Here is a 27,131-nt window from a genome sequence, read left to right as displayed (position 1 = left end):
TATCCTTTGCTTCCTTTATCAGTTTTCTACAATTCTTAAATTCTGATTTATATTCATTACTATCAACTTCCTTTCCTTCCACTTGTTTTAGATGGGGTTTTTATATCTGATTTCTCTTCCCCTCTAAGCCAGTCTGTTTATTTAACCAGTGTGAACTTTCTTCTAGATAGTGAGATTGTTGGCTTTTTGGCATCTAGTAAAATATTTTCAAACAATTCCCAATTATCATTCACATTTTTCTATTTAATGTTTTTCTCCCAACTTGATTTGTCTCATAAGTGTTTTCAGCTTTGTGAAATTGGCCCTTTTAAAGCCTCAACTATAGGAATTTTGACTTTATTCTGTTTGCACATAACAAATATAATCAATCCATGATCAACTGCACCTAAGCTACCACTAATGTTTAGTTCTGTGATCAGTTCCTCATTATCTGTCAAAATAAGGCCTAATATAGGATGTGTTCATGGTGGATGCAACACTTTTTTGAGACAGGAAATTGTCATCTATAATATTGAGAAATTCCAAGGATGTTTTACTACTGGAAGAATGAAATCTCCAGCATACATAGACTCATAGGTCAGAAGGGACCAATCTGATCATCTAGTCTGACCTCCTGCACAAGGCAGGCCACAGAACCCCACCCATCCAATTTTATAACAACCCCTATCCCAGGACCGAGTTATTGAAATCCTCAAAAATGGTTGGAAGACCTCAAGCTGCAGAGAAACCACCAGCAAGCAACCCGTGCCCCACGCTGCAGGGGAAGGCAAAAAACCTCCAGGGCACCTGCCAATCCGCCCTGGAGGAAAATTCCTTCCCGACCCCAAATATGGCGATCAGCTAAACCCTGAGCAGGTGGGCAAGAGTCACCAGCCAGCACCCAAGAAGGAATTCTCTGCAGCAACTCAGTACCCATCCCATCCAACATCTCCCCGCAGACCATTGAGCAGACCTGTCTGGTGGTAATTCAAGATCAATTGCCCAAATTAATGATCCTATCATAACATCCCCTCCATATACTTATCAAGCTTTGTCTTAAAGCCAGGAAAGTCTTTTGCCCCTACTACTTCCCTCGGAAGGCTGTTCCAGAACTTCACTCCCCTAATGGTCAGAAACCTTCGTCTAATTTCAAGTCTAAACTTCCTAATATCCAGTTTATACCCATTCGTCCTCGTGCCTACATTAGTACTAAACTTAAATAATTCCTCTCCCTCCCTAATGTTAACCCCCTTGATATATTTATATAGAGCGAGCATATCCCCCCTCAGCCTTCTTTTGGCCAGGCTAAACAAGCCAAGCTCTTTGAGTCTCCTTTCATAAGGCAGTTTTTCCATTCCTCGGATCATTCTTGTAGCCCGTCTCTGAACCTGTTCCAGTTTGAATTCATCCTTCTTGAACATGGGATGCCAGAACTGCACACAGTATTCCAGATGGGGTCTCACCAACGCCTTATATAACGGTACTAACACCTCCTTATCCTTGCAGGAAATACCCCGCCTGATGCATCCCAAAATCGCATTTGCTTTTTTAACAGCCGTATCACATTGGCGACTCATAGTCATCCTGCTATCAACCAGTACCCCAAGGTCCTTCTCCTCCTCCGTCGCTTCCAACTGATGCGCCCCCAACGTATATCCAAAATTCTTATTATTAATTCCTAAATGCATGACCTTGCACTTTTCACTATTGTATTTCATCCTATTTCTATTACTCCAGTTTACAAGGTGGTTCAGATCTTCCTGAATAGTATCCCTGTCCTTCTCCGTGTTAGCAATACCCTCCAGCTTCGTGTCATCCGCAAACTTTAGTAGCACATTCCCGCTCTTTGTGCCAAGGTCAGTAATAAAAAGGTTAAATAAGATCGGTCCCAAAACCGATCCTTGAGGGACTCCACTAGTGACCTCCTTCCAGCCTGACAGTTCACCTTTCAATACGACCCTCTGGAGTCTCCCCTTTAACCAGTTCCTTATCCACCTTACAACTTTCATATTCATTCCCATCTTTTCCAATTTAACTAACAGCTCCCCGTGCGGAACCGTGTCGAACACCTTACTGAAATCTAGGTAAATTATATCTACCACATTTCCTTTATCTAAGTAATCCGTCACCTTCTCAAAGAAGGAGATCAGATTGGTTTGACACGATCTACCTTTAGTAAATCCGTGTTGCAATTCGTCCCAATTACCATTGACCTCTATGTCCTTAACTACTTTCTCCCTTAAAATTTTTTCCAAGACCTTACATACTACAGATGTCAAGCTAACAGGCCTATAATTACCCGGATCACTCTTATTCCCTTTCTTAAAAATAGGAACTACATTAGCAATCCTCCAGTCATATGGCACAACTCCCGAGTTCGTTGATTGCTTAAAAATTCTCGCTAACGGGCTCGCAATTTCATGCGCCAGTTCCTTTAATATCCTCGGATGGAGATTGTCCGGGCCCTCCGACTTCGTCCCATCGAGCTGTTCAAGTACGGCCTCTACCTCAGTTGCGGTAATATCCACTTCCATATCCACATTCCCGTTTATCATCCCTCCATCATTGCAAGGTTCCTCACTAGTCTTATTAAAAACTGAGGCAAAGTACTTGTTTAGATGTTGGGCCATGCCTAGGTTATCCTTAACCTCCATTCCATCCTCAGTGTATAGCGGCCCCACTTCTTCTTTCTTTGTTTTCTTCTTATTTATGTGGCTGTAGAACCTTTTACTATTGGTTCTGATTCCCTTTGCAAGTTCCAGTTCAATGCGGCTTTTAGCCTTCCTCACTTTATCCCTACATGTTCTGACCTCACCAAGGTAGCTTTCCTTACTGATCCTGCCTTTCTTCCACTCCCTGTAAGCTTTCTGCTTTTGTCTAATCCCCTCTCTGAGTTGCTTGCTCATCCAGTTTGGCCTACAACTCCTGCCCATGGTTTTTTTCCCCTTTCTCGGGATGCAGGCTTCCGACAGTCTCCGCAGCTGTGACTTAAAGTAATTCCAGGCCTCCTCCGCATTTAAATCCACTAATTCCTCTGTCCAATCCACTTCCCTAACTAATTTCCTTAACTCTTTAAAATTAGCCCTCCAGAAGTCAAAAACTCTAATCCCAGATCTACATTTGTTTATCCTTCCATCACTCAGATTGAAGTCCCCCATGACACCACAGGTTTTTTTCCTATACATTATATATAAGTGGTTAAGGAGGCAATCATCTTGTTCTCTACTGTGCATTGGTGGCCTGTAGCAGACACCAATTAGTACCCCCATCTTGTGCTTTATCTGTTAGACCATTGATCCATAAACATTCAAAATAATTGCTTTCAAGTCATCAGTGTCTCTGAAACAGGTGTAATGTCGTTGTTTATATAGAATGCCACTCCCCATCTCCTATGAGCCTTCATAAATAGGTTATAACCATTGATTTTTAACATTCCAATTATGTGAATCACCCCACAAGATTTCAGTAATGCCAATTAAATCAAATTTATGCTCATAAATGAGCAATTCAGATTCCTCCTGCTTATTGCCCAGGTTCCTAGCATTGGTGTATAGGCAATTCAGGAATTTCTCCTCTTCGTGTCCTTTGGTGTCATGACTGATTTTGTTCTCAACCTCTTGGTTTTGTGCTGAATGAATATTCATTTGTTCCTCCCCTTTTGTTACTAGTTAACATCCTCCTGGCTACTGAAGCCAGCCTGTCCCCTTGAGGATTGGTTCCCCTTCTACTCAGCTGGAGGCCATCCAAACTATATAGGCCCCTCTTCCACAGAAGGTAGAAAAATGTGCCACAAAACCCAAGCCCTCCACCCTCCACCACTTACCTAGCCAGTGATTCACTTCCAGAATCTTCTGCCTTTCATCTTCCTTCGCTCCTAGGACAGGAAAGATCTCTGAGAAGACCATGTGGACATTCCTCTCCTTCACCATGCTTCTGAGTTCCCTGAAGCCATGTATAGTGGGGCAGTATTGCGTGAAGCAGCATTGTTAGTACCTGTAAGCACCATCACGAATAGATCCTTCCCGCTGACTTCAGGTGCCAATCCAGTCTTAGCCCTGGTCTACATTGAAGTGGGTCGACCTAAGATACGATAAGAAGTCAGCATATCTTAGGTCGATTTACCTGGCCGTGAGGATGGCAGTGAGTCGACCGTTGCCGCTCCCCTGTCGACTCCGCTTCTGCCTCTCGAGAGCTGGAGTTCCGGAGTCGACGGGGAGCGCGTTCAGGGACCAATTTATCCGCGTCTAGACGAGATGTGATAAATTGACCCCCAATAGATCGATCCCTACCCACCGATCCGGCGGGTAGCGAAGACCTGCAGTTAGAGTCACAGCTCCTCTTTCACTCTCTTCTTCAAGGAGCGATCCAGCAACAGTTTTTTAGAGGAGGTGGCCATGGTTGTAACCATCTGCCTTTGTAGCAGGAACCGTTCCATCCATTCAGATTTTGGGGAGTGTTACTACTCCCTGTGATGCCTCTCATGCAGCAAGAGAGACAGCTGAAGGGTCTGATTACCAGAGACATTCAGAAGACCGCCAGCGATTGGGACTCTTTCCTAGCTAGTGTAAGCAAGGCCTGTTTCCCTTTCTGTAGAGATGTGAGCACAGGGCAGCGGATCAGACCTGGGCTAAGTGGACTTGCATCCGATCATGAATTCTGGGCCCACCCCTGTAAGGGTGAGTGGTTTCCACGGTAGCGGTTCAGGGAAATGCTCTCACTTGGGGCAATGGTTCATGCCCCCGTTCGTTGCCATGCTCTCCTGCTCTGCGTGGCTGGCGCACCATGAGGAGCAGGCCTGTCGGAAGGGAGAGGGATAGCACATGCACACCCCACGCCTGTGTGCCATCACCTCCTGGCCAGGGCCGGCTTTAGGCCAATTCCACCAATTCCTCCGAATTCGGCCCCGCGCCTAAGAGGGCCCTGCGCCCAGTGAGAATCTCTTCCCTGGCTAGCGGCGCCTTTTTAATTTTTACTCACCTGGCGGCGCTCCGGGTCTTCAGCAGCACTTCGGCGGTGGGTCCTTTGCTTGTTCCTTGTCTTCGGCGGCACTTCGGCAGCAGGTCCTTCAGTGCCACCGAACATCTGGAGCGAGTGAAGGACCCACCGCCGAAGTGCCGCCAAAGACTCGGAGCACCGCCCGGTGAGTACAAGTCCCACATGTTTTTTTTTTACTTGTTTCTGGTTTTGTTTTTTTTTTTGTCTTCCCTGCCGGGGCCCCATCGAAACTGTTTGAATTGGGCCCCGCACTTCCTAAAGCCGGCTCTGCTCCTGGCACACGTAACAGCTGGCTCGGAGAAGTTCTAAAATGGACATGAATTGGGACCAGGGTGACTCTGCTTGTAACAACAGCCCTGAAGCATGGGAATGTCACCTGCCCTGCAGAGAGGAGTGTTGTGTTTTACAGGAACGCAGTGCTGGCCAATAGTATTTGCCTGGTATGGCTGGAAGATGCTAGGATGAAGTTCTCTGTCTAGGCCTCTGGAACTTCCTTGTTCCCAGCCTGGGTCCTTGAGCACTCACACTGCATCCAGTCCCTCTTGGGGCACCTTCTCTGCTCAAGCCCGATCCGGAAAGCTTCTCATTTTATCTGAAGTTCAGTGTGTCTGATCAGGCCACAATGGGTATTTGGGGTAATTGTACAGTTACTGTGTCTAGCATCTGTAGTGGTCTGAGGCTGTTTCACCTAACAGGACCCCTAGTAAGAGGCAGTAGGTAATTCTTCACATGGGCCAGTTCTGTCTCACTTCAACCAACTTAAACCAATCGTGACTCCAATGCATTTACTCTGTTTACATGAGGGTAACAACAGAATCTGGGCCTATAGGACCCCATATAATAAAAAGATAGCCACAAATCTTCCAGCATGGGAACTCTAGCTCCAGGAGTATCATGCATTCCAAAAATCTTGAACAATTAAACAGGACATCTTTTAAATATCTGCTTTTATCCTTCCACTGGGATAACTAGCTGACAGCAAGAGGATGGAGAGAAACTCAGGATTCTCCATATTTTTACATACTAATTTTTCTTCAAATGAATCTATTGGCACAACAGGCCTTAGGTATTGCAGGAGTCCAGAGATCACAGCTGTTTGTAGGCAGCCTGCAGAGTCAGAGCAGCTCCAGGCTTCATCCTTCTTGCAAGACAGGGAGGAATACATTGATTCATGTCCACTGGTTTCAAAAGGACAGTCCTTGTCTAACCCTGCATAGGAGCACTGATTTGTGTAAGTGTGGAGAGGGGTAAATTCTGGTCGAGGAAGTCTGGCACATTAGTCATTTCATTGCTCAGAATTCTAGTTATCAGGCCCAGCGGCTCCATTTCACCGGTTCATTGTATGCAAATACTCCAGATCGCATCCTTCTTTCTTTCTTTCACTCTCCTTCTCTCTGTTCCTTGCCTGCAGGGTGGGAAGATCCCAATCCGGTGGACGGCGCCCGAAGCAATTCAGTATAGGAAATTCACCTCAGCCAGCGACGTGTGGAGCTATGGCATAGTCATGTGGGAGGTGATGTCCTATGGGGAGCGGCCCTACTGGGATATGACCAATCAAGATGTAAGTTATCAAGAGAGAGGTGGTGGAAACATTGAAATCAGCCGTAGGCATGGAAAAGGCAAAGAACCCTACGTGGTTCTGGCTGAACTTAGTCTGTAGCGTGCTGGGGGGATTCTCTGGCCATGAGAGTTATCTTCATGGCCAAATCCTTTGGTAGAGACAATAGGGCTGGCTCTGACCTTCACTCAGCCTAGGTGCAGGAGCCATAGAGGAGATACATGGGGACAGAGGAGAATTCCTCCAGCTCAGAAGTAGCATAGGGCCGACAAAAGCATCCTAAACTGCTCTCCCTGGCAAGCTCTAGAGTAGGGAGCATGTCAGAGGTGAGAGGGGGCACTTTCGGTGCGGGGGGATCTCCCATAGGCAGCCCAAATCTCATTAGTTCGGGGCTTCATTCGGGGAGGGGGGCAGCTGCTTCCCAGCTCACCCTCAGAGTCCAATTGTGGGTCCCCCTGGTCTGAGGGGAGGGTGATCCCAGCCAAGTCTTACTCACAGTCATGGTTCGGGTTGCCAGACGTCCAGTTTTCAGCCGGAACACCGGGTTGAAAAGGGACCCTGATGGCTTCGGTCGGCACCGCTGACCAGCCCACTAAAAGTCCGGTCAGCAGTGCAGCGGCGCTAAGGCAGGCTCCTGCCTGTCCTGGCTCTGTGCCGCTCCCCGGAAGCAGCCGCCATGTCCGGCTCCTCGGTACATGCTGCCCCTGCCCTGAGCTCCCGTTGGCTGGGAACTGCGGCCAATCAGAGCTGCGGAGGCAGTGCTTGCGGGTGTGGGCACCACGCAGAGCCCCTGGCTGCTCTGTGCCTAGGAGCCGGATATGGTGGCTGCTTCCAGGAGCCGTGCGGAGCCAGGGCGGGCGTGGAGCCAGTCTTAGCCCTGCTGCACTGCTGAGCAGCAACCACCTGTGGTAAGCACCATCCGGCTGGAGCCCGCACCCCGAACCCCCTCCCACACCCTGAACCCCTGCCCCAGGTCAGAACCCCCTCCCGCACCCTAACTCCCTCCCAGAGCCTGCACCCCTCACCTCCTCTGGCACCCCATCCCCCATCCCAGCCCTGAGCCCCCTTTTGAAGCCCACACCCTGCCCCCCAACCCCCTGCCCCAGCCCTGATGCCTCTCCCGCACCGAAACTCCCTCCTGGAGCCCGCATCCCTTCCTGCTCCCCATCCCAGCCCTGAGCCCACTCCCACACCCACACTTTCTCCCAGAGCCTGTACCCTCTTCTGCACCCCAAACTCCTCATCCCTGGCCCCACCTCAGAGCCCACACCCTAACCCTAACCCCCTGCCCCAGCTCTGAGCCCATTCCATCACTCCGAACCCCTCGGCCCCAGCCTCCTGCTGCACCCCAAACCCTTCACCTCCACCCCAAAGCCCACCCCCTCTCCCGCATACCTGCCCCAGACCAGTGAAAGTGAGTGAGAATGAGGGAGAGCAAGCAATGGAGGGAGTGGGTGCGGGGCCTCTGAGAAGGGGTGGGGCAGGGCAGGGGGCACAGGGGGTGGGGCGAGGGCATTCGGTTTTGTGCAGTTAGAAAGTTGGCAGCCCTGTCCTTCCCCTGTAGATAGTTCTGCCTCAGCAGCTGCAGCGACTCTCCTCCCCCATGCCGGAGCTCCCTTTAAGCCCGTCCTCCCTAGGGAACATGCCGGGCAGCTGCTGAGGGCCAGGTCGTCTTGGCCCACGCTACTCCACCACTCCTCTTACCATAAACCCCATCACAGCTGCCTTGCCCCTTCTTCCCTCCTGGGAGGCGCAGGAGAGTCTAATCCTGTACTGAGACCCATCAGCTCCCGGGAACTAGCATGGGCTTCGCAATAAGGCTCTGCCTTGTGAAGGATCCGCAGCTGGGGACAGTCACTGCCAGGCAATGACGCTGAAGATCAGGAGATCCCCTGCACAGAGCACCGGAGAATGGAATTATTCGCCGCTGTAAAGGCCTTCTGGCCTGGGACATTCCCTCACCGCGAGCATCAGGACTCGACTGGCCTTCTGTGGGAGCCCCAGGCCTGTCCTTTTCCTGCTAAACCCATTCGCAGAGCCGTTCCTCCCAGGCCATTCTTATACCCTACACTCTGCACGAGCTGGCAGTAATTCTGGCTGGTGACGGCAGATTGATGTATGCAGTCAGCTGCTTCCATCCTTGGCGGGCAAACGGGCATTAGTGCAAGATGCAGGCCCCAGTGTGTGTGTCACTTACTCTGGGACCTGGAGATTCCCCTGGGCTCTGCCCCCTTATCCCAGTGCAGGCACATAGCTGTGATTTACACCTCCTCATTGGGGAAATGCAGCCACTCCCCCAGTTCCTCTCTTCTGGACAGAATAGTTCACCAAACACTCCCCCTTGGGGGTGTCCCAGGAGAGTTATCTGTAGATATGGGAATGTGTAATTAGCTAATAGAAAGAGCATCAACAAGTGGCACTTAAGGATACATAGCATTGTTCGTAAGTCAGACTTGGTAAAGTGGTATTTGTTGTGCACTGCAAATGGCTTCCCAGTTAACACTGGTGTAACCAATGTCCAACTGCACGATCCAACACGTCCTTCTATGCCCGGCATTTCCCTCTCCCTGGGCCACAACCATCCTGGAGAGTGCCTGGGAACCTCTTCCTCAGTGTAGGTGCTCACAAGAACTCCGTTATGTCTGGAGGCCACAGCCCTCCTTCCCAGGGAGAGAGACCCCTGCTCCCTTCCTGCCTCTCACCTGCTGAGGGATGGGCGCAGAGCTGGTCGGAATATTTTTGGCAAAGCCAAAACATTGTTCAGAGGCATGTCAGTTTTCACCAGTCCAGAGCTCTATAAGAACTCAAGAACAGGCAGACTGGGTCAGACCAGTGGTCCATCTAACCCAATATCTGGTCTCTGACAGTGGCCAATGCCAAGTGCTTCAGAGGGAATGATCTGAACAGGGCAATTGTTGAGTGAGCCAACCCCTGTTGTCCAGTCCCAAGTTCTGGCAGTCAGAGGTGACTCACTTCTGACCAGGCTATAGCCTTGTGGTTGGGGCACTGGCCTTGGGCGTGGGAGACCAAGGCTGCTCAGCCCAACTCAGCATAATCCGTGACAAAAGCTGTGATCTGAACCCAGCCGAGTAGACCTTTGGAGCTGGGTCTGCCACATCCCAGGCCAGCGCCTGAGTTAGTGTCTGTCTGGTCAGAAGTGACCGTGAAGCCCTGGACCCAAAAAATCTTCCCAAAGCGAGACTGCAGCTCCAGTCAAAAGATTTGGCTTTCATTCCAGTGCAGATAGCAACAAACTTCAAAACCTGAGACGTTGCTCCAAATTGCTAGAGATCCTTCACGTGAGCTGAAAACGTGCTGTCTGCCCACTGCAGATTAGCCTTGTGAGAGCTGGGAGGAGCCAGGAAGATGAGATGAGGCAGAGAGCTCAGGGCTGGCAGCTGGGCCAGTGCTTTACTAGGGATTTGCTGGGTCAATGCCAGATCCAAGAGCCTGATGCCTGTGTGATGACTGTCCTCAGCCCCATGCACCCCCTTCCCTCCTTTCTGTCTCGGCTGGAGAGAGAGTGGGGAGAGGGGACAGTTCACATCTCTCAGGAGAGGGTTTTCTCCAGCCCCTGACCAGGAGCCTAGAGCCCACTAGTGATTCCTCAGGTTAGACCTGGACAGGCTGAGTGGGCACCTCCTCACACCGGCCAGTGCTGCCTCTTGGAATGGTGGGCGAGGGGCTTGTGGGACCCAGACACAGTTTAGCCCTTGTGAGGACAGAAGGCATGTCCCAGCAGCATTGTAGTGAGCGCTGAACTCTCCCTGCATGCAGCCCTGTCCATGCACCTCAGCCCCACCTTGCACCCAGCCCAGGGCTCTGCCAATGCCCCTCAGTGCTGCCTGGCAGCCCCCCTGCTATTCCAGTCCTTGGCTCAACACAGAGATGTGCAGCTCCGTGGTACCCCTCCATCCTGCCTGCTATTCCAGCTCTGGATTCCCCTTACACACCTCCAGCTCTGCCAATGCCCTTCAGTTATGACTGGCAGCCCCTGCTCTTCCAAGCCTTATCTTGCAGATCAATGCATGCACACGCGTATTTGACCCTGTACCTTGGACCTGATCTCCCACCCTTCCACTGCTCCTCCAGTTCTGGGCTCCCCACATGGCTGTGCCTGAATCCTGACTTGCTGTATCCCTGTTGTTCTCATTCAGGGCCTCTCTCCAGAGCAGGGAATGAGTTGCATTGTATATGGCGAGTTGCTGTTCTCACGCAGCTAAACAATCCTTAGCGTTAGGTGCGTGACCTTTCCATTGTCACCTCTGGGGTGAGCTCCTCCTTCTTTCTCACTGCTAGGCAAGTGCAGTAGCTGACTGCAGGCTCTGAGACACTGACATTTCTTTTGGTCGGCACCAGGGGCTCTTCTCCGGATCCAGAGCAGCCTGCTCTGTAGTGCCCACCGCTTTGTCTCCTCTTCGGGTCATGTCGGTGACCAGCTAGTGCTATGCCCCAGACCACAACCCAGGGGACGCCCCGGGGGGTTGAGACAGGAGAGCTTCCCAGAAGCCTTTCTCGCTGCACAGCTGTGAGAGGAACAGGCTGCCCTCTGAGCAGACCACACCGCGTTAGAGCAGCCTCCTTATTCCTGTGCACCCGCGTCACCCTGGCCAGGTGCCGGACACTGCCAGTGGTGGCAGAGGAAAGGGGCAGGATGTTCCTAGGGGAAGGCCTGCTGGGTCTGGGGATGCATGTAGGTCCAGTATATGCACGGAGAGGCCCAGCATCCCCCAGGCAGACATGGGCACATGGAGAAGCCAAAGAGGCAACCGAGCAGCAGCTCCTAAGCACGAGCCAATCTGCCAGCTGTGTTCTTGCAGGCTTTTGTGACAGGTTTTCTAGCCTCTGCTCCGTGGGTGACCCACTGCATCCTCCCCCTGCCCATTCTGTTACCCACGTTGGAGCTTCGGGTGTGTCTACACTGCGAATAACAACCTGTGGCTGGACCGTGCCAGAGGGCTCGGGCTGCAGGGCTGTTTCATTGCCGTGTAGACTGCCAGGCTCAGGCTGCAGCCCTTGCTCTGGGACCCTCTCATCCCACAGGGTCCTAGAGCTCAGGATCCAGCCTGAGCCCCACAAGCCAGCCCCACAGCCTCTGAGTTGGCTGGCATGGGCCAGCCATGGGCGTCTAGCTGCAGTGTGGACATACCCGAAGTGCACACAGCTGAATGGTCAGTACAGCCCAGTCTGATAAAGTGGCACCGCTGCACAGAAAGGCTGGGGACCATTAGGATGGAGGGAGCAGAAAACACTACCAGGAGGGGAGGGGACATGTGGCAGAGCTGCCCCATCAGTAACCCAGGTCTGCACCTCAGGCTCTGTTCAGTGGATGGGGCCAGGGAGCAAACCAGGTGTTTCCTTTGTTTCCTTCCCACCCTAGATGTCATTACCATGACAATAACTGGCCTGCTCGTGCTAGCAGAGGTATGTCACAGGTGATTCAGTGCGACAGAGGGACCTCAGCCCCTGTGGTCTGAGGCTGTCCATGCCTGTCACTCCCTGAAGACGAGGTGATGAACAATGCGAACTCAGCGGGCACTTCCTTGGCACATGATATTTGCACTGTCCCACTCCTCCTGGCTACTCCCACTGCACTGACCTTGTCGCTGTGGCTTGTCTTGCAGGTGATAAATGCGATAGAGCAGGATTATCGGCTGCCCCCTCCCATGGACTGCCCCAACGCCTTGCACCAGCTAATGCTCGACTGTTGGCAGAAGGACCGGAACCACAGGCCCAAATTCGGGCAGATTGTCAACACGTTAGACAAAATGATCCGAAACCCCAATAGCCTGAAAGCCATGGCACCCCTCTCCTCCGGGTAAGTATCTCTTCTGTCACCTTGGAGCTTCTCTTTCAAACAGAACTCCATCGATGGCAGGTACCGTGTCCACACCAGACTGAAATCTCAGACATTCAGCTGAAGGTATGCCTGGCCATTTCCATTATCTACAGGTAGCGATGCCTTCCGGTGAGTGGAGCAGATGCACCTCCCTTTGGCCAGGATTAACAGTGCACGTGACCTCCTCTATAACATGTCCTGAGCCATGCGTTACAGAAAACTGGGAGAATAGAAGGAGGTTTCCACAGGCTTCAGCTCACTGGGCAGCATTTTTAAGCTCTCTTAGAAAACCAAGGACCCAGGTTCTAGTCCAGACACTGGCCTTTGCCAAGCAATGGATCCATTACATGGCCCGAGTTCCTGGTGAGCATGCGTAGAAGATATCCTGGGGAGGAGACGCGTGCAGTGTCAGGAATCCAGATACCGTTTGTGGCAGCGTGCTGCCTTTTCAACCTGTCACGGCCCAGGTGCAAGACGAAAGGCCCTTGATAACGGGGTGGGTTTGCAAAAAGCTGACAAGGAGAAGGGAAATAACAGAACTTTCCCGACTCTGATTTTGTGTCATGAGGGAGCAGCTGATATTGAGGCTGGATGTCTTGTTTGGACAGGAGAGGGAGGTTGGCACGGAGGTCTGAGCTGGGCAAGACCCAGGAGGAAACCTGAGCTGGTTCAGTCGAGGAGCTAGAGCGTTCCAGTTGCCGTTTGGGACTTCTGCAGCTCCCTCACTTTTGTTTTTTCCTTCTTCCCTGTACCCCAAGAGCCCCCAGCTCCCATCCCTGGGAGGAAGTGCTTGGCTAGTCCTCCTCAGTGCCACCTACCCACTTAACCTCCCCAGGCTCCCTGAAGGGGCAAACAGACTTTGGCACTTCCCAGGCAGATCTGTTTGTCAGGAATAATACAGACGTTACAGGCACTTGGCCTCTTCTCAGAGCAAAACAAAGAGAGTGAGGCCTTAATGAGCTGAGGACATCTGCAGCCCTGCAATACCAGTGCTCGTTAGCGATTGGCCCTGAGGGGAGCTGGCTTAACGCAGCCACAGCCCCACAGATAGCATCATAGGCTGGCACCAGCATACAGTCAAGTGCAGCCTCGCTGCTCTGACAAATACATCTGTGAAGAGCTAGAAAGAGGGTGCTGGAGCCACAAGATACTGTGTAGACAGGAGACGGAAGTGTGGGTAAGCAGTAGGATGTGAGTGACTTTGCAGATGCTACTGACTTGCCATGAATTGTTATCCTCACAGGTCTGCTTTGTTACAAGTAAAACTAGGGATCCTCTTTAGGGGTATAACAATTGTATTCATTTCTACTGCTCCTCTGAGCAGAGCTCCCCAGAGCCCTGTGCAGACATACCTCTCGACACCCCTCCCCCCACCCAAGAGTTCAGTACTATTGTCCTCATTTCACAGATGGGAAAATTGAGAAAGAGAAGGGAAGCAATATACCCACAACCACATAGTAAATCAGTGGTAGAACTGGGGCTAGCATCCAGATCCCCATCATATGCTTAGATTAATAGAGTTGTTGATTACAAAGCCAGAAGAGACCCCTGTAATCACAGAATATCAGGGTCAGAAGGGACCTCAGGAGGTCATCTAGTCCAACCAGGACCAAGGTTGGTCCAGGACCAGGACTCAAAGCAGGACCAATCCCCAACTAAATCATCCCAGCCAGGGCTTTGTCAAGCCTGACCTTAAAACCTCCAAGGAAGGAGATTCCACCACCTCCCTAGAGAACCCATTCCAGTGCTTCACCACCCTCCTAGTGAAACAGTGTTTCCTAATATCCAACCTAAACCTCCCCCACTGCAACTTGAGACCATTGCTCCTTGTTCTGTCATCTTCTCTAACCCTCTGTATAACACACATCATAGGTCATTGCCCAAATAATTCCTAGAGCACATTGTGTAGAAAAAAATCCAGTCTTGATTTTAAAAGGATCAGTGATGAAGAATTCACCATAACTCTTGGTAAATTGTTGCAGTGGGGGTTAATTACTCTCACTGTTACATCTTATGTCCAGTCTGAATTGTTCTAGCTTCAGCTTCCAGCCATTATGTTCCATCATGTTACATGTTTCTCTGTTAGATTAAAGAGGCCATTGTTAAATATTTGTTCCCTATGATCAATCTAGATTTGAGCTGCTAGGGGGAGGGAAGGGTAAGATTTTATCCAGCCCCACAAACTCACTCTGTACAGTTGTTCCACACTTGGGTAAAGTCATCTACACAGGGACAGACGGTGAATGAACTTGCTGCAGGTGCGTTCCAGGGTTTGCCCCATCTTCCACAGCCACCAAAGGGTAAAGAAAGCCCCTCACAGGGTGCCACTAACTTCTGCTCATTTTCTGTCTCTCTCTTTCAGGATTAACCTCCCTTTACTGGACCGCACAATCCCCGATTACACCAGTTTCAACACAGTGGATGAATGGCTGGATGCCATCAAGATGGGCCAGTACAAGGAGAACTTTGCCAGTGCCGGCTTTACCACCTTTGACGTGGTGTCACAGATGACCATGGAGTAAGTGCCAAGAGCAGTAGTCACAAAACAGAAGCAAAGACCTCAGGGATCTTGCGACAATTGGCCATTTTCAGATTTGAGGTTTCTGAGCTTTATATTAATCTTATTGTTATGCAATATTAATAATTTTTTGCCTGAAAAAGAAAAGAAACCCCCCCCCCGTCATTTCTAATCTTTTCCAGTCCCGCCTTTCCTCTTTAATCCGTGGGCTGAGTATCTGTCTAGTAGATATTTCTACACCATTCGTCTCCCTGCTGTCCGATTGGTTTTCTCCCTCCTATGAAGATGCAGTTCTGTATGGGGCTCTCCAAACCCCATAACTAGCACAACAATGTCAAGGGGAAACAGTAAAGATTACAGGCAGGCACCAGGCAGTTCCCCTGCCACTGGAGGGCACTTTGGGATGCCATGACCCCAGTGGATTCATTGCTGACAAGCATGTGCATATTGCATACAAGTCGCTCCCTGAAAAAGGACTCTGAGAGCCAGGATGGTCTCCCGTTCATTCCAAATAACCCTGAACACCTTAGAAACAATGGTATTCCCCCAACCCCCATCCAACAGTAACAAAAATGGAGTAGGCTCTCCAGAGACGAGCAGGCTGCTGAAATGCCAGCTCCAGTGGACTGCAGGCTGCTGGAATCCCTTAGGGCCTCGATACGTCTATTAAAAGATTTGTGGCTAGGTGCATCAAACTTTGGAGGCCCTGCCGGAGACAGTGGAATTAATGACCCATGCGGTAAAGCTGTCGGTAAGCACTGGAATGCTTTGTTTTCTTATGGGTCTGGGGCAGGGCAGCCTGCAGGTGAGCACACTTACAGCTGATGCTCAGTCGAAACCCATCCAGCCAACCAGCCAAACTGACCTTTCTGTTCGGGGTTTTTTCTTTTTGTTCTTTGCCTGGAAATATCCATAGGACCGTTCTGAGTGTGTCCATGTTTCCACAGCAGCTCCACGGACTGCTAGAGATGGCTTAAGAAGCCTACAGGCGGAGCTTAGAAACGGCAGTAACAGGTGCCCTAGGACAATCAGAGCAGCAGAAGGAGGGCGAGAGGGAGGCTCTGGGTAGGGAAGGAGCACTGGTCGACAAGCTGAGGCACATGGTGTCAGCACTCTGACCCCAAAGCTCTGCCGAACAGGTGACTGGTCTTCGCAGCATGTCCAATATCCAAATTCGGCCTTCTCCATGTCGCTGGGCAGGGAATCTGCAGGTGACCGTATATACAGAGCTGGTCGCTGATTCAGTGAATTTGAAACATTTCATGGGGTTGGTTCAGTTTTGCCAAAGTTCTGACTTTGCCCACGCAGGTTTTGAAACCTGCCAAGTTCCCCACCAGGTTTGCCTCCTGGGTCCTCAGCAGCTTCCAGATTTCATGGCTCCAGGAAAGCCTGGCAAACCCACTTGCATCCTAGCCGGACCCCCAGGGTCCACATCTCTAGAGCAGCCCATGAGGCAAGCGTGGCTCTGTCATAACCTTAGTCCCAGATTTGGACCTTAGCGTCCAAAATATGGGGGTTAGCATGAAAACCTCCAAGCTTAGTTACCAGCTTGGACCTGGTACCTGCTGCCACCACCCAAAAAATTAGAGTGTTTTGGGGCACTCTGGTCCCTCTGAAAAACCTTCCCTGGGGACCCCAAGACCCAAATCCCTTGAGTCTCACAACAAAGGGAAATAATCCTTTTTCCCTTCCCCCCTCCAGGTGCTCCTGGAGAGATACACAGACACAAGCTCTGTGAAACTACACAGAGTGACTCCCCCTCTCTGTTCCCAATCCTGGAAACAAAAAGTACTTTCCTATTCCCCCAGAGGGAATGCAAAATCAGGCTAGCAAATCCAACACACAGATCTCCCCGATTTCTTCCTCCCACCAATTCCCTGGTGAGTACAGACTCAATTTCCCTGAAGTAAAGAAAAACTCCAACAGGTCTTAAAAGAAAGCTTTATATAAAAAGAAAGAAAAATACATACAAATGGTCTCTCTGTATTAAGATGATACAATACAGGGTCAATTGCTTAAAAGAATATTGAATAAACAGCCTTATTCAAAAAGAATACAAATCAAAGCACTCCAGCACTTATATTCATGCAAATACCAAAGAAAAGAAACCATATAACTTACTATCTGATCTCTTTGTCCTTACACTTAGAAACAGAAGACTAGAAAGTAGAAACTGCTTCTCCAAAGCTCAGAGAAAGCAGGCAGACAGACAAAAGACTCAGACACAAACTGCCCTCCACCCAGAGTTGAAAAAATCCGGTTTCCTGATTGGTCCTCTGGTCAGGTGCTTCAGGTGAAAGAGACATTAACCCTTAGCTATCTGTTTATGACAGGCTCCGTTCCCTTTTGTGGAGAATTTCAAATTTTTGGAGCTTAGTTTGTAATCAGAATGAAACCACAGGTTGAAATATCAAAATCCGCTGTGAAAGGAAGATCCTTTCTCTCCCTATGAACACGGCAGGAAATGAGATTGCTCATCAGCATGTCAGCTGGAAAGCAGAGGTGAGAGCAGACAGTTCCCTGAGCAAGTCTGCCCACCCCACAGATTCCAGCAAGAGAGCAGAGACTAGGGTGGGCAGGGAGCTGGGAGCTGAGGGTTTTAGAGAAGCCTGTTTTGGGTCTTGTGGTGCAATAAAGGGTGCTGGGAGCCTGAGCATCAGTATCTATCTGTGCAGGAGGGGAGGGAGGTCCATGCGGAGCCCGCCACCCAGAAGCCAGCTTTGCTTCTGGAGGGTAGCACAGAGGATGCTGTCTGAAACTCTGGGGAATACCAGGGCTGCTGGAGCCTTGGGGTACCACTGTGTTAGGAGTCCCACACATAGGGCTGTCTCAGAAGGCACAGGCACAGGGCTGCTTAAACGTGGGGCAGCCTCCTCCGTTCTCTGCTATTGGCACATGACTCTCCTGCCCCCACTCACCCTTGGCTTGTGACTGGAGGTAGCAGAAGGCCAATGCAAGCAGCTCTTGTGCTGGAGGAATTGTCTTGCAGTCCCTTGTCACTTGTGGCTGGCCCCTACATGTCCAGGCAGTAGTGTGACAACAGTCCGTGGAGAGCGTCTGATTTACAACAGTGAATTCACCACCAATAGTAATACATCCTTCGTAGTGCCAGCCCCCTGCTTCACTGGGACTTGTGTAGAGCCAGGGCCATAGAATTCACAAGCATGACTTTTTCTGATAAAAACCAGTCCCCTAATAGCCAGTGGTTCAGGCTGTGGAAATCCTGGCCAGGAGAAATATACAAGATTAACCAGGGGACAGGGCCTCCTTGCCCCCACTCGGGATGCAGCAGCTTGGCAGTGACCACAGGTGGTTACTGTCCAACTGTTGTGCAGCGGCTTGTGTGAAATGAGCTGCTGGCCCCAGTCCTAGTGGGAAGGTCCTGGGTGCCCACACACAAAATCTCCACCACTGGCACTAATTTGCCATCCTTGTTGGCGCACTCCTTAGAGAAGCAAAATGGCAAAAGACCAACTATCTTAGAGAAGGATCCCTTGGGATGGAGCTGAGGGGCAGCTTCCGTCGGATTCATGTACGTTATGGCAATGGGACCCATATGAATACCCAGACGATAATAAAAATGAATGATACTGTCATGCTTTCCATACAGAGACCTCAAAGTGCCTTGCAAAGAAAGGTCAGTGTCATGATCTCCGTGTTACAGATGTGAAAACTGAAAGACGGAAATGTGATGAGAGAGATGACATAAGAACGGCCACACTGGCTCAGACCAATGGTCATCTAGAACAGTGTCCTGTCTTCCGACAATGGCCAATGCCAGGTGCCCCAGAGGGAATGAACAGAACAGAGCAATTATCGAGTGATCCATCCCCTGTCGTTCACTCCCAGCTTCTGGCAAACAGAGGCATAGGGACACCCAGAGCACGGGGTTGCATCGCCGACCATCTTGGCTAATAGCCATTGCTGAACCTATCCTCCAGGGCTGTCAGTCCTCCACCTTTCATCAGCAACAAAATTCACGTCATTTGTTGCAGTTCAATGATTTGCTGAGTTCTGAACATGGGAATGAGCTGTTAGTCGTCAGTTCTGAATATGGCGTGTGGCATAGACCATCCTGGGCATAGTGCAGCCATCTAAAAGGAAGTGCAGAGGCTAGGAGAAGTAGGCTAGGGAGAGACTTAGAAACAGACAAAGACCTGGGGCCTCGAGTGAGAGGCCAAATCCAGTTTAACCTGTTACATTTCAGTAGTAATAGTTTAATAGAAGCAACCCTAAGACTCCCAGCTTCCTCAAGAAAGCTCTGCAGATGCATGTTCAGCGTATGGGTTTGTTCTGTGTCTGAACAGGGTTCCTTACTGGCCTTTATTGTGTGTTTGTTTTTATTCCAAAGGGACATTCTGCGAGTCGGGGTCACTTTAGCAGGCCATCAGAAGAAAATTCTGAACAGTATCCAAGTGATGCGAGCACAGATGAATCAGATCCAATCTGTGGAGGTTTGATGTTCACACGTCCTCACACTCCTCTTCCTCAAGGCCCTTCTCCCCTTTGCCCCTGTACGCCCAAGCTCCAGTGCTTGAGTGTTCTGCATTCACCAGAGACAGGCAGCTGCTCTAAGGATCGTGGCAACAGGAAGAAACATCCTGACAACAAAAAGTTGCCAAGAGCTTCTAGAATTTAAGCAATGGAAAAAAGGGAACAAGGAAGACAAATATTTTGGGAAAACTATGAAATATTTTTTAAAAATAATAATAATAAAGCAATGGCATTTTCGAAAAGGGCTCTGAGATCCACAGGAGTCTCCAAAGGGAGATAAAAGAGCAGATCCTTTCATTTCCTTCTTGCACAAGGCTGCTTCAGCAGGCTCAGACGCCTCTGGAGCAAAGAGACTTTGTCAAGGAGATGAAAGCCAAGTGAAGACATGGGAAGCGCTCCTCCTTTTCTCCCTTGGGATGGTGACTCTGGGGACATCCTGCAGCCAGCAGTCATCCCCGAAAGCCCCCAGCTGGCAAATCACAGGGGGAGAGAGAGTTGAGAAGTTCTTGCCTTGTAATGGACCAAGCGCATCTGTAAAGTGGCAAACTTTTGCAAAGCTGAAGATTTTTGTAAAATAAACAAACTGAGACAAGAAGAGTCTTCTTTTTTTCTGCAGATGAGAAGGAACATTGAACCCATTGGGAGTCGGGGATGGGGAAACCAATCCTTTTTAGAGCTCTTATTTTCTCTTGACATGGAACGGTTTAGTGAGTGACGTGTTTTCCAGGGGTCTGCCCATCCAGCCCTCCAATGGCATCATTGTCTCATACATATCATATGCACAAGACTTTTAGTGATCGCTTCACTAGTTGCCAATGACCTTTTCTCAGAAGACTTCCCAAGTACAGTATGTAGTAGTTTTTGATTACAAATGCTGACGTGTCCATTTATTTTTCTGTTGTCGTTGTTTGGAGATTTGTCCTTTGACCTTGTTTGTTTACAACTATTTGTTCCTTGGGGGATGAATTTTGTTTTTTGGTTGGTTGGGTTTTTTTATGAAAAGGAACTGACATTTCCAGGCTTCGTATCTCTTAAGAACTTAAACCTTCTCCCTGTGGAAGGAGAATTGCAGCTTACCGACTAGACAATATGCCAAGGACAAGATTTTTTATATTCACGTTTCCTCCTCTTTGCTCGTTTGTTATTTTGTAATTTCCATTGCCTGACAGCTGTTTATAATTGCCGTGTGTCCGGCTGAAATAACCACCTGCCCAGCTGGGGCTGCTGCTGCAGGGCTGGGCAGGGTTATGGAGGGGTTTGTGGATGGGGAAAGAAGGGTCATTCCACAGGTCATGATCAGAGCCCTTTGGAGGTACAGGACTGCTTAGAGAGGTGAGAAACGAAGAGCTTTGCTGGTCCTACCAGCTGTGACAAAAGAAGATGCGGTGCATGCAGCAGAGAGAGGGAGGGGGAATGCACTAGGGGCAGCAGCCAGTATCCTGGCATAAGGTTTCTCAGAGTAGGGACGCTGTCACAGGCCAGGTGGTAAATCATTCACTGTGATACCTAACGCCATGCACTCAGATGTTCAGCCCCCTGCCTCAGGAGGTGCTTCATGTGCCAAAGGTTTCATTCTCAGCTGCCACATCTGGGGGAGGCCAAAACAGCAAAAGCTGGTTGGCCAAGGGCGCCACAGCAGGCAGGTCCTTCCTCAGACCAAACCGGCCGACCAGTCAGTCAGGGGGTTTATAAAGAACTGACATAGAGGCTTTAGTTACGGAACAAACCCCCGGTATGTGCACATACCACTGGACAAATCGTAGGCAGTGCAAGAGAGCAAACGCTTGGATTTGCTCTTGTAGCTTTCATCACCCTGTGTCCTGGGCATGTGCAGTGTCACTCGGCATTCCTCGGGCTGCACCCGGTGTCACCGTGTCATTCGTACAGGAACACCTTTGCTGTGCAGTGGCACAGTGCCGTGAAGACGTGTTCACACGGAGCTGGTCTTGGTTATTTTCCAGTGGCTAAAGCCAAAAGGGCAAAGCATGTGCTGTGGATAGAACCCTGTGTGCGGCTTACCCTTCTGCGCCATGCAGGCTTGTACTGGAGTCTCTATAAAATTGTCAAGCCCTGTACAAAATACTTAATGTTTTCCCCTTAAGATTTGACCGGGAGACAAAACATGGGCTGGGAGACAGGTCCCAATGAGCTTTGGGTCACCCCTCTGCTTAGCTCTGTTCTCTCGGGGGTGTTCGGGGCACAGCTACTGCAGGAGGAGCCAGAACTGCCAAGTCTGCCTCTCAAGGGTCTGTTCATCTGAAATGTGTCTAGATACTGGGCCTGGTTTTTACATGGTCTGACAGCCAAACGGTCACTGGAATTCTGGGCCCCTCTGTAACTGGGCCGTGCTGTGGACCGGGGGCCATAGTTCTCAGTGACCTCAGTGTCAATTCAGAGCAGCCACTCGGAAATGAATGGCCCTGCTCCAGATTTCCCTGAGAGCAGAATTTGGCCCAATCTCTGATGATTGGGGTGAGAAACAACCAATGGAAGCAGACTGAAGGAACGCCAGGTGTTCTGTAGGCTCCTGGGGTTGTCAGCTGGCTGCACTGCGTTGTGACATGCAGTCAAGTCAGTCTTTATGTGTGTATTCAACCGAGGTGTGTGTAAACCGGCCGTGTGCTTAACAAGCACCGTACCTGATAACGGTGTGGTCTAGCTTTACAGGACTGGCACACAAGAGACAGTGGTGTCAGCTGGAGCATTCCTAGTGTTTGCCAGGAGTGAGGGGGGGTACTGGGAAAATGGAGGCCTCCCTACACAGTCTATAATAGATGGGTGAGCAGAGCAGCAGCGAAGAGAAATGCTTTCATGCCGCATCTCTCTCTTCCACTGCAAATGCTACATTTTAACATGGGAGAGCTCCTCAGTGTCGCCCAAAGGTATCGGACGAGGGTGCTCGTGCTGAGCCGTGTAGCCATCGCCAGCCAGCTGCTTTGTGCACAAGGAAAGCTTCTGAGCGCGAGGAGAACTGCCTCTGTAGAAAATCCACCAGCAAATTCCAGTGGGGCAACCATCTGGAATGATCCCATGATGCGCGTGCACTGTCTTTCCCAGACAGTGCTTGACTGTTCTGCACCACCCATTACATGCTTCCATGAACTCAATAGGAGTCGTGGCCACGCTGCAGCCCTCAGAGCCGGACAGGGCTCTGGGGAGACTTATGATCGTGTCCACTGGGCGACGTTCTGTCTTGATGCACTAAACCTGCTCTTCACCAGCCAACGGGCGTTGCACACATCTAACTGCCCAACCCCACCCACTGTGAAAGAAGGGATTGTACAGAGCAGTGGATGCCGTAGTTGGCTGCGGCAGCCACGTACAAGGCAGAAAGGTGCAGCTTCATTTCTTCCTTGGACAAAAATCACACACAGTGTCAGTCCAGGAAGTGCATGTTTTCTAGTCTGTTAATACCAGGCTTCACTGTGACAGCTTATCTGGAACTAGCAGAGAATGAGCCAGAAATGCACCACTTCTCTCTGCAGCTCTCCAGCTCTTCCTGAGGACGTGAGGTGCCGCTGTCCAATGGTCCTCACCCTCCCTTTGCCTGGTAATGCTTCTGGAGTTAGGGTCTGCTCCCAGGAAAGCAGAGAGCCACTGGGGTGACTTCCAAACAATTGCATTTCATGGGTGTAAAACATACTATTATGAAACATTCTTCTAGTGGCAAAAATCAGCTTCATACAGAGAGCAGGTAACGAGTGAAAAAGTAATGTGGACACTGTGACACAATGTGGGGTGTGTGTCTGTGTGTGTGTGTCTTTTAACAATTTCATCTTGCTGAGTTTGTCAGTCAGCTTGTTTCAATTTTGGCTGTTCCCCTCCAGCCGTCCAGGCCAGCTTCCAGATCTAGGGTTCTCTTCCTCCAGCTTCTCACAGTCCATCTTCCGGCTGCTACAGCCCACCTTGCATCAGTAATAATGGTGTCTGGCAGGAGAACTTAAGTTGGAATTCCAAAGTTATGTTGAAAATAGCAATAAAAAAGTCAAGCTATGACCCACCTGTGGTGCAGATCCCATGACTGAGCAGCAAGGACCAGAAAGAGCAGGATGGAGGGTGCTGGTGCCAGCGTACCAGAATCCCAAGGGTGTCATACGTAACAAGTAACTTATAGCTTTCACCTCCAGCCCTGTAAGTAGAATTAACGGCCAAGATCTACTTTGGAGTAAAAGAAAAATAAACTCGGAAGCACTTTCATTATAGCTCTGCCATGAACACTTGCTTCCTCTCAGCCGCAGTGGAGGATGGAGATATAGGGGCCGTTGGGGTTCGCCATTCAGGGATTCATCTTTTTGTCTCATGTCTCAAAGATAAGAAACTGTGGGTCTCAATTGCTGTCAATAGCCCAAACACCACTGAAATCAAAGGGGCTGTGCCCACTGATGCCAGCTGAGGAACTGCTCAGTTAGGTTCTTTATGTATTCTGAGCACTCACCCACAAATAGTGACCAGTAACTTCCAGGACTAGTGCAGCCTGCATGGGGCACCCCCAGGAGCTGGGTGCCTGTTGCTCAGAACAGCATTAATTCATTGTATAACGGTATCAGCTAATTGTCGTGGTGCACAAGTAAAAGGGCATCTTCCCGCTCTCCCTTACACTTGTACACCAGGGTAGCCCTGGTGGCTTCACTGGACTAGCTGAGATTTACACCAGCGTAAGCAAGAGGAGACCCGTTGCAGCAGAGCATATAACGTAATCACCAGTGCAAGGCAGAGAGGAGAGAAGTGATCACCTTGTCACTTAACAGTCATTGCATGGAAAACTATTGTAGAAGATCACAGTCTAGCTGAGATGGCAGGAGTTACCCACGAGGCTGGTCCCATCTAGAGTGTAAAACAGCCGGGGAAGAGGGAGGAACTCGCCAATGCAGGGTTGTTCCAAAGGTGAGGCATTGTTACAGCTGAAGGTAAGGGGATGTTTGGTCCTAAATGTGGCAGGAACGCAGCCACCTTTAGTGCAGTCCATCTCTTGGGTCTGGGCAGCTCTGCCAGCAACAATGGATCATGTCTGCTGGGGAGGTTACCTTCACTGGCCGTTCCTGGGAAACATCCCAGAGAGGCTGAGGAGGGACAGCTTTTCCTTTCCTCCCCTATGCTCTGTATTCTGAAGGAAGCCTTTGTGGAGCCAGAGTCCTTGCATTTTGAGAGCTCAGCTGGGCCTGCTCCTGATTCCCTGCCGGAGATCAGGCGTCAGCCGATCTGTAGCATCAAAATCATCTCTCCAGCAAGCAGCACAAAAGTTGGTGCTGACTTGGGGGAGTGGGGTGAATGATGCAAGATTCTCTCTCACGCTGTTGTCCTTAGTAACAAATAATGCTGCAAGAGAACTAAAGGAAACTTCCAGGGCAGGGTGACAAATGATTTGGAATATTTCCTAGGTTGTCTCTGGGGAGTGGAGGGATGAAAGATGGTTGAGGAGGCAAAGCCCGTCCTTCAGCCATCACAGTATTGCCAGCGCCTGAGCGACTGTCAAAGCGCAGCCCCTGTTGTGGGTTGGTGGCTGAGCTCACCGCAGAAGGGACCCACCCATGTTTGCCTCTGTCCTGTTGTAACCTGCAGCTCAGGGCATGGAAATGCAACACGAGGCCTTGGCAGAAATCCTGAGTGAAGCAAGAGGCCATACGGTCAGTCTGTGTGTGGCCTCCCTGGGGCTGGTGTGAGCCAAGGCCAGAGCCCAGAGAAGTGGGGAGTAAGGGGGTTGTAGTATCATTGTATCTCTGGTTGCTGCACACAAATATTTTCCTTTGGAATAGCTCTGGATGCGCTTGTGCAGAGACCCCATGTGGGGGAGCATCAGAGAGCCCACAAACAACATCCCGCAAGCTCCATGTAGCGAACAGGCTGCAGGCAGCGCCCTTGTCTGGCAGGTTCATGCAGGCAGTGCCGCGCTGTCCTGCAGGACATGATGGGCTCCACGTGCCTCAGGCTCACCCTGCCAGCCAGGGAGATCTGAAGGCTCCAGGCCTGGATGCTGGGCAGTGGTGAGTGCGGGCCAGAGCTGTGAGCTCCGATCTACCCCTGCCCCCAGAGCAATCTGGACCTGGGTTTACCAAGCGCTTGGAACAAAGTTCCTGATTACCTGGGAACAAATCATCACTTCGTGTCGTGGGGGAGGAGCCAGTGGGATTGGAAGGAGGAGTTGGGGGATCCTCATTGGGGGGGGTTACTTCTCCCAGATCCCATCTGCAGCACCCTGCAAGAGGCTGAGAGATGGAGCAGGGAATTGGTGCTGCGTACCACCTCCTCCTCCAGGGTGAAAGCCGGTGGCGCTTAGATCCCCAGGCACTTTCTTGCATTTCCTTTATGCTTTGACTGGTCCTGCCACTGGGCAGAGTCTGAACTCCCTGTCCCCACCTGCCCCATCATCACTCCAGCCATGCAGGCACCTGAGGTGCTACAGAGTCTGCCTCTGCTGGGCCTGGCGCTGGGAGCGACGGGTGGGAACAAACCTCAAGCTTTAAACTGTGTTGCTAGTTCATGAGTTCATTGCGAGTCTCACAATATCGGGTGTTTTTTTTTTAAAGCCCCAGCTTCTGGAGTGCTGGGATTCTGAGAGAATCTGGGCTTTCCTAAAACCAAAAACAAAAACAAAGGTGCAATTCCTAGCTCTTACCTGTGGAGAAGCATTGTGACAGGTCACCCTAAAGCCATGGAGGGAGACCCCAAACGCTGTGAAAGGAGATCTCAAAGGCGCCCTGCTGGCAGGCAGAGACAGGCCGAGCACTGAGCATTTATTCTAATCTGAGGATTGCTGAGGGCCCATTTCATGAGCTTTTACCACTTGGGACTGGCCATGCTACAGCAGCAGCTGGGACAGGTGAGCTCCCTCTGGGACCATGGTGCCCACAGGAGTTGGGCAGGGAGGATGGGGCACCAGCCCAGGGTGTGGGTAGCACAGGGCCCCCAAGTAGGCATAAAGTGGGTCTGGTAGGAAAAAGGTTTTTATTTTATTATTTTAAGGAAAGAATTTCTAAGGGGTGAGGGCCGAGGGGACCAATCTGGGTGTGGGGGGAGGGGACGTGCAATTCAGAGTAGCACCCCGCACCCCAAGCCATTCTGACGTGTCCATTAGAACTATGCAAGGGGCTGCTGTGCTCTCCCAGGCTGGGTAAAGCTGGACAACAACATTCGATTAAACTTTTTTCCATTGAATAATCGAATGCTCCAGGGAAACGTGTTGGTTTCCAGAGAAATGCTGTTGGGGAGGTTTCTCAGGTCTAGGGTCTAGCTAGATACGAAAGCGAGTGAGAGACCGACCCCAGAACAGCCCGTACCCCTCATCTAGCAGCTGGGATGGAGAATCAGGCAGAACTGGGGTTTGAAAACAGCTGGTCCACAACCCAATCAAGCCCCTGACTGCCATTTTCGAAGGGGCTCATTTACATTAGAATTGGAATGACACCAAAATTTGCACCCTCCAAATGCCTTGCAAAGTGGAGTGGTTTTCTGGCCAGCCCAGTGTCTGAGGCTAAACATGAATCTGGCTTCTCTGGGGCTCATCCTCTGGCACTGAGCTCACTGCAGCTCGAACCAGCTCCAAACTTCTCTCTGCCTTGGTCCATTCTCTTTGTAGCCTTTCCTTGCTTCACAGAGTACCACAGTGCACACTGGTGTTGATGCACACAGCTAGGAAAGCAGATGGAAGAGTGAAGCCAGGTCGCTCTACCTCAGAACCATAGTAACGTCCATGCCCCAGCTCCGTGCACTGCCCATCCGCTCTGGGAGCAAGATGCCCTGGAGGATGGGTC

The 27,131-nt window shown here is 50.6% G+C and overlaps 1 protein-coding gene across 4 annotated transcripts in view; it reads left to right on the top strand.

Moving 5' to 3' along the window:
- The window catches only part of EPHB2 (EPH receptor B2), a 268,411-nt gene extending 245,028 nt beyond the window's left edge, over positions 1 to 23,383 (top strand). For all 4 annotated transcript variants that reach the window (XM_050931188.1, XM_050931186.1, XM_050931187.1 and 1 more), the window contains exons 13-16: positions 6,386 to 6,535; positions 12,157 to 12,350; positions 14,734 to 14,889; positions 19,241 to 23,383. In XM_050931188.1, the coding sequence (XP_050787145.1) occupies positions 6,386 to 6,535; positions 12,157 to 12,350; positions 14,734 to 14,889; positions 19,241 to 19,349 (609 nt within the window). In that variant the 3' untranslated portion in view covers positions 19,350 to 23,383. The remainder of the gene's footprint in view (positions 1 to 6,385; positions 6,536 to 12,156; positions 12,351 to 14,733; positions 14,890 to 19,240) is intronic.
- The last annotated feature ends 3,748 nt before the right edge of the window (positions 23,384 to 27,131 follow it).

The sequence above is a fragment of the Gopherus flavomarginatus genome, chromosome 21 (assembly GCF_025201925.1).
Source record: "Gopherus flavomarginatus isolate rGopFla2 chromosome 21, rGopFla2.mat.asm, whole genome shotgun sequence".
NCBI classification, from domain to species: Eukaryota; Metazoa; Chordata; order Testudines; family Testudinidae; genus Gopherus; species Gopherus flavomarginatus.
This window is presented reverse-complemented; position numbering and strand designations above follow the sequence as displayed.